General features: G+C 35.5%; 1 protein-coding gene across 1 annotated transcript; it reads right to left on the bottom strand.

Moving 5' to 3' along the window:
• Nucleotides 1-294: 294 nt before the first annotated feature.
• Nucleotides 295-7,217, bottom strand: LOC134246688 (uncharacterized; the record flags this gene model as incomplete). Its single annotated transcript, XM_062729051.1, has 6 exons — nucleotides 295-366; nucleotides 497-553; nucleotides 1,000-1,068; nucleotides 1,186-1,233; nucleotides 1,331-1,375; nucleotides 7,179-7,217. Coding segments are annotated over 6 exons (330 nt in total), but the record flags the coding sequence as incomplete, so codon positions are not given.
• Between the last annotated feature and the right edge of the window lie 256 nt (nucleotides 7,218-7,473).

Genomic DNA, 7,473 nt, shown 5'->3' with positions numbered 1-7,473 from the left:
GTTGTGACCAGTTGGCATGTGATGCTCACTCCTCCATGGCACCTGATCCAACCTCTTGAAGTTATGAAGTCCCTGTTTGCGCTGCTTTAAAGTTTGTATTGACTTATTAACTAAAATACTGTTCGTTAACTTCACCTCACTAATTTTTTTTTATATATAATGTGAATAATAATATTCTAGAGGTATCATTCATTGAAGATCGTATCTTTTAATTGAAGAATCTTTACAGATACACAGAACTAAGCAGGGAAAATAAAGTGAAGAAGAAATTTGTTAACTGATTAAAAGACTTACTTTCCATTACGAAAGCGAGGTATTCCTTGCATTGCTGACAACTGAAGTCTACACGCTTCATCATTCGTCCAACTGTGTTTCAGTAAAAAGTTAATTACAAGTTATCAGATATTTATACAGTTCAAATGAAAGTTTTAAAAAACTTAGTAAATTTGAAATCATTCTGATTTTGAATCTAAATATATAAAAATATTAACTTAACTGTTTGGAATCCATCTCATTCCACCAACAAATGCTTCCAAATTGTCAGAACGAAATCCTGTTTCATGAATATGAAAAATAACGCATATAACATTATTTAACTCAAAAAATATTTTATAACAACGAACTTGGCTACTTATCACAATGAGGGGGAAGTTTGTCACTCAAGTATCTTTAAGAATAAAGTTGTCAAAATATTTTCTTTTCTTTATCTTCATATGACATTATAAGTTAAGATACTAACTATATTACAAAATTTACAACGTACGCGGTCTAAGTACAATCATGTTTCATATTCATTGCAAACGTCGTTGTTATCGTCTGGGGGAATAATATTACAGGTGAAAGGAAAAGCAAGGATCAATTAAGGTCCAGGGTAATTTTGACACCTATTTCTGACCCTCGAGTAACATTTTTCTTCGATGTGAAGGAATGCAGAATAACAGTTTGCCTGGAGTCCAGGGGTTCGTAACATTTAATACTTATATAAGATTTTAAATTTACCTGGCATGCAGCATAGCCGCTTAGGGGCATTGATGTGTGCAACTATATACTCATAAAGAGTTTGCAAAGCTGAAATATTGATAAAATGAATTTTCACAAAAAGATAACTAAGGCTTTTATATTCAAATTTTCAAATAATTTTTTTTGTTCAATTTATAATGAATTTAAAAGTACATGTATACACACCTGTCGTTTTATGGTTGACACTCCAAAGTCTGAAAAGTGCTTTCGTATCTATAAGGGAAAATATTAATTAAAAAAAGAACATTTTTCATTTTATGTAAACCTGATGATAGGTTTTAATTCTTTTTTCCCCCTAAATTTCACTTACGTAGACACTCTGCAGTTCCTTCGACTGGTATCATCTTAAACAGATCTGAAATAATTAAAACGTAACGATGTAAACTTACATGTACGACAGGATCTCCCGTGATGATCATGGGAGATTCTTTTTATCCCATTTTTAATATTTCACAATCAATGTTTTACACAGTTTTTGTATATAAAGGACTCCACTTTATTGTCCCCCGCTTGAAAAGTGGGGGATATATATTAATTTGGGTCTGTCCGTCCGTCTTTCTGTCTGTCTGTAACGCTTTCTTTTCCATGCAATATCTTGAGAACCCTTTGAGCTTTCGCAATGAAATTTTGCATAGCAACTCCCTATGGACAAAAGAAGAACCCTATTGATTTTGAGGTCAAAAGGTCAAAGGTCATAAATTCGCAAATTCTGTCTGTTATAACACTTTCGTTTCCGCGGGATATCTCGAGAACCCTTTGAGCTTTTGCAATGAAATTTTACATAACAACTCCCTGTGGCCTAAGGAAGACCCCTATTGATTTTGAGGTCAAAAAGTTCAAGGTCGTAAATTTATACATTCTGTCTGTGTCTAACACTATCCTTTCCGGGCAATATTTCAAGAAGATTTTGAGATTTTGCAATGTAATTTTATACCAAAACTCCCTAGGACCTTCTCATCCCTCTCAAAGTGTCCCGCCCCGTTTGTTTTATTAGTACTTATTTATTACATGTCGCTATTTTTAGCACAGGGGCATGAGCAGAGTTATTACATATCAAACAGGTTCTCGGAGGACTTTATATTCTTATTACATCTATTAGAACTGTTTAGTAAAGGTTAAATTAGACACCATGCACTGTGTAAAATTTTGACAATATCGAACGTGAATATATACATGTATGTGACTTCATATTTGCATAATTATGATTTTTGCCAGTTTAAAGCGGTTCCGAGGTATAGTGGTAAGTCTCTCGCTTCACATGTGAGAGGTCCCGGAATCGAATCCCGGGCGATCCATTTTCTTTTTTTTTTCCGAAATACTTTTTTTTTTACTAAATAATAGTATTCAGCATGTGAAAAGAAAAAAATATAAGGTCTGGCTTGTACAAACTCATAAAATCATCATTACAGTGTGATAAATATTCCACATAAAAAAATCTTCTATACACATAACAAAGAATAAGCAATCAAATCTTTATATCCATATTGGCATATTTTATTTACTTTAGTATTCATGATACATTTAATAATTCTACAAATTCAGTCAGGGGGATCCGACCCCCCCCCCCCTCCCGAACTGCTTATGGTTTACTTTTTCCCTAAGCGGGGGACACAAATTCTCTGAATTAGCTTGTTTTACTTCATTAGGCTAACGCAAAACCCATTGTGACATCACAACTGCAGTGGGATACAAAACGATATCACATGAGCTATATCAATGGGATAAATCTAGATACAGTCTCGGGTCATAAGTATTCGTAAAAAAAACAAAATGGCGGCGATGTAAACAAAACTAGGTCACCTTAGTTTCATCAAATTTTTAACCTAACTGAATCTGTACCAATCTTAATATTTCGTAAGACAGTCTTTTGACTTGATCACTGCTTTAATTCTTCTTGGAATCGACTGGTATAGCCTTTGAATGAATTGAAGCGGGATGTTTTCCCAGGCCTGTCGAACGGCTACTGCAAGGTCATCGTTGGTCCTCAGGTTATGAACATTTATATTAAGTTCGTGTTTCATTTTTTTCCAGCAATTTTCGATAATATTTAAGTCAGGACTTTGGGCTGGCCATTCAAGTGTTGTTATTCCCTCTCTAGTCACGAAATCTTTCACTACTCTTGCTCTATGCACAGATGCATTGTCGTCTTGAAACATATACCGATTGTTAGGGAAATGCCTGGCTACAACAGGCCATAAATTGCTATTGATGATTTCAATATATTTTTCGGCATTAATTTTACCGTCAACAACATTTAAAGTATACCTACACCATAAGCTGTTATACATCCCCACACCATCAAATCAAGGCGCCGTCCAGAAGGGGGTGCAACACAACGGGCGTCCCATTCTTCGCCGTCCTTCCGCCACACATACACGCGTTGTTCTCCATCAATCATCACCTTACACTCATCACTGAATATTATTTTATTCCAAAATCCATCGACAGTTTCGTGTCTGTATTGTTTACACCAATTAATCGTTTTTAGCTCTACTGGTCAGAGACCAGAAGAGCTTATGCGATAGTAATGCGTCCGGCGTCCGTCCGTCCGTCTGTCTGTCTGTCTGTAAACAATTTTTCAAAATGCTACTCCTCCTACAGTTTTGGTCTGATTTCAATATAACTTGGCATACAGGTAGACTACACTAATATACATAATTCTGTGTATCGGTTTTTGATTTCGATGAACGGTGTTGCCGTGGTTACTAAAAATAGAAATTTCTGTGAAATTCTTTCAAAACACTACTCCTCCTACAGTTTTGGTCTAATTTCAGTATAACTTGGCACACAAGTAGACTACACTAAGATACATAATTCTGTGCATCGGTTTTTGATTTCGATGAACGGTGTTGCCATGGTTACTAAAAATAGAAATTTCTGTGAAATGCTTTCAAAATGCTACTCCTCCTACAGTTTTGGTCCGATTTCAATATAATTTGGCACACAAGTAGACTACACTAAGATACATAATTCTGTGCATTGGTTGCTGATTTTGATGAACGGTGTTGTCGTTGTTTCTAAAAATAGAAATTTCTGTGAAATGCTTTCAAAATGCTACTCCTCCTACAATTTGGGTACGATTTCAATATAACTTGGCACACAAGTAGACTGCAATAAGATACATAATTCTGTGCATTGGTTTCTGATTTTGATGAACGGTGTTGCCGTGGTTACTAAAAATAGAAATTTCTGTGAAATGCTTTCAAAATGCTACTCCTTCTACAGTTTTGGTCCGATTTCAATATAACTTGGCACACAAGTAGACTACACTAGGATACATAATTCTGTGCATCGGTTTTTGATTTCGATGAACGGTGTTGCCATGGTTACTTAAAATAGAAATTTCTGTGAAATTCTTTCAAAATGCTACTCCTCCTACAGTTTTGGTCCGATTTCAATATAACTTTGCACACAAGTAGACTACACTAAGATACATAATTCTGTGCATCAGTTTTAATTTTGATGACTGACAAGGATCAATTTTCTATTTATTGCTGTTTTAAAGTTTCAAATTCCAACTGCTACTTTTTTCTTCCTTGTTTTAAGTATAAACCAGTAGAGCTACAGTCTCGACAGAGACTTCTGGTTTCTTGTTCACTTCACGAATCCGAAGTTTTTTCTTTACAAGCCTCCTCCGGTATCCCCCTTTTCTCAAAATTCTTTTCACGGTACTTTCTGACAGTCTACTAGCTCCATTTTCATTGGTAACATTCGTTAATTCTGTCAACGTCCTTCGACGATTATTTTTCACAAGTCGAATAAGTTGCCTTTCCCCTTGGACACTACACTTACACGGTCTGCCACTTCGATCCCTGTTTTCTGCATTTCCACGTCTTTGTTGTCGCTTTAAAAAACTGCATATTGTAGATATAGGTCTTCCTGTTATCTCTGATATTTCCTTTAACTTTATATCAGCTTTAGACAACGATAGAATACTTTCTTTCTCGGACGCACACAGTTCAAATCCTTTCCTACCCATTTGTTTTTAAAGCGGAAACAAAACATTTGCAGACGACAAAATACGTCATAACAAAGCCACGTGATCTGTCATGTTCTTGTGTATATTTGTACGTAGTAAGAGGGATAAATCTAATTTGTGCGTCAAGAACGACGCTGAAATGGGAAGCGAACCGCGGCAGTGAAAAAGTAGGCCATTTTTTACGAATACTTTTGACCCGAGACTGTACATGTATCAAATATTTGGCCCTACACCTTTTTTTCCATACATAACCTTTTAATGCGCCCGCATCGAAAGATCCGAGGCATATATTATTTTTGTTCTGTTTGTCTGCAAACTTTAACCTTTGCCATAACTTTTGAACCATGAATGAAAGAGACTTCATATTTGGTATGCTTACTCCACTAATTAAGCTCTTTCAAATGACACCAAGGTCAAGGACCTTGTGACCCTGACTGTGACCTACATGTATATGCCAAAAATATTTTTTCTGCAAACTTTAACCTTCGCCATAACTTTTGAAACATAAAAGATAGAGACTTTATATTTAGTATGCAAACACCACTGATAAAGCTCTTTCAAATGGCACTATGATCAATGACCTTGTGACCTTGACTGCGACCTATAGGCTAAATACAGCTTTTTTGTCTGCAAACGTTTACCTTCGCCATAATTTTTGAACGAAGAAAGATAGAGACTTAATTTTTGACATGCGTACTCCACTTATTAAGCCCTTTTACATGACGCAAAGGTCAATGACCTTGTGACCTTGACTGTGTCGTATATGCTAAAAATAGTTTTTTTGAACCTTCACCATTACTTTTGAACCATGAGAGATAGACTTCATATTTGGTATGCATACTTCACTAATCAAGTTCTTTCAAATGACAACAAGATTAATGACCTTGTGACCTTGACTGTGACCTATAAGCTAAAAATATGTTTTTAACTGTTGCCGCCGGGCGCATAGTGTTTCACAAACACATCTTGTTGTTAATGTAATTATAATGTAGAAAGTAGGTCTACAAAACAATTAATGAAAGGCATTGGAGTAGGACCTGATTCCCCCTACCAATCATACGTACATTTGTCTTTTTTTTCGATTGTCAAATTCTTTTCAGATAAGTGTAATCCCCACCACCACCACACTTCCAAATTCTATTCATGTCACTGCAATGTCAGCAATTTTCATGAATAAGAGGCTGAACATGATTAAATCAACTTGTTTTATTAAAAAGGGATTGAATGTGTATATAATATATATTTTTTATGATAAAATTTGCGTGTTTCAAGTGATTTAATCACAGGGACTTGCTCCCGGCGTGTAATAATTATTTATTTAAAAAAATCATATACCGTAATAATAAAACTATACAAGGGAGGACGCCATTTTGGACCCCTTCCTCGCTTCAACCTCTGTTTTCGTTATATTTTGCCATATTTTACTGACTCACCGCCACGGATCTTTCAAGAAATGATTATTCTAAGACCTTATGCTGAAATTTCCCCCTTGGAGCCTCTTCAATACACATTTCAGACTAAAAATAATCCAAACTCGCTCGATAGGACAGTTGGTATGGACAGAAAGTGAAAACACATTCGGTTACCTCGGGGTTTTTCCACTATTGAAAACAACTGCTAATTTAAACCGCGTTCTAATTCCGTATTCGAATGTAAAACGCCGAGGTTACTTTCGCTTTCTGTCCATACCAACTGTCCTATCGAGCGAATTTGGATTATTTTTAGTCTGAAATGTGTATTGAAGAGGCTCCAAGGGGGAAATTTCAGCAAAAGGTCTTAGAATAATCATTTCTTGACAGATCCGTGGCGGTGAGTCAGTAAAATATGGCAAAATATAACGAAAACAGAGGTTGAAGCGAGGAAGGGGTCCAAAATGGCGTCCTCCCTTGTGTAGTTTTATATTACGGTATATGATTTTTTCAATAAATAATTATTACACGCCGGAAGCAAGTCCCTGTGATTTAATCAAAAACGATATACACATGTATTCCGTTTTCCGTTCCGTTCCGCGTTTTAGCAACATCCCAGAGAGACGATCTTTTACGTGGCATGGGGTTGTCATCCTTGACACGGGACAGCATTTAACGTCCCGGAATTAAAATTTTAAAAATATGTAAACTGTTGAAAATATTGTAGAAACTGTTAAATGACAGAATTGTAGCGTTACAAATATACAAACCTTGAATGCCGTATGCCCCGGCCATTTTCATGGCTACTCCTGAAAAAGATGTAAATCCATGTGTTATATCTGGCTATCTTATCCCGTTTCCAAAGGTTTTAGAAGAAAGAAAATACATAATATTAAACATCTACATGTATCTATAACCACCTGTCCTCGAAGGTATTATAACTAAAATTCAAATTACTACTATAAATTATACTCCATATACTCCTAATTCATACTCCTACCAAAAATTGAGAGTAAAAAATTATGTTATACTCAAACAAAAAACATATATATCCATGTTTTTCAA

This window comes from Saccostrea cucullata, unplaced genomic scaffold (assembly GCF_032062105.1).
Source record: "Saccostrea cucullata isolate Sc308-1 unplaced genomic scaffold, CSIRO_AGI_Scuc_v1 ctg20707, whole genome shotgun sequence".
NCBI lineage: Eukaryota > Metazoa > Mollusca > Bivalvia > Ostreida > Ostreidae > Saccostrea > Saccostrea cuccullata.
Note: the sequence above shows the minus strand (reverse complement) of the source record. Positions and strands in the feature narration are given on the sequence as shown.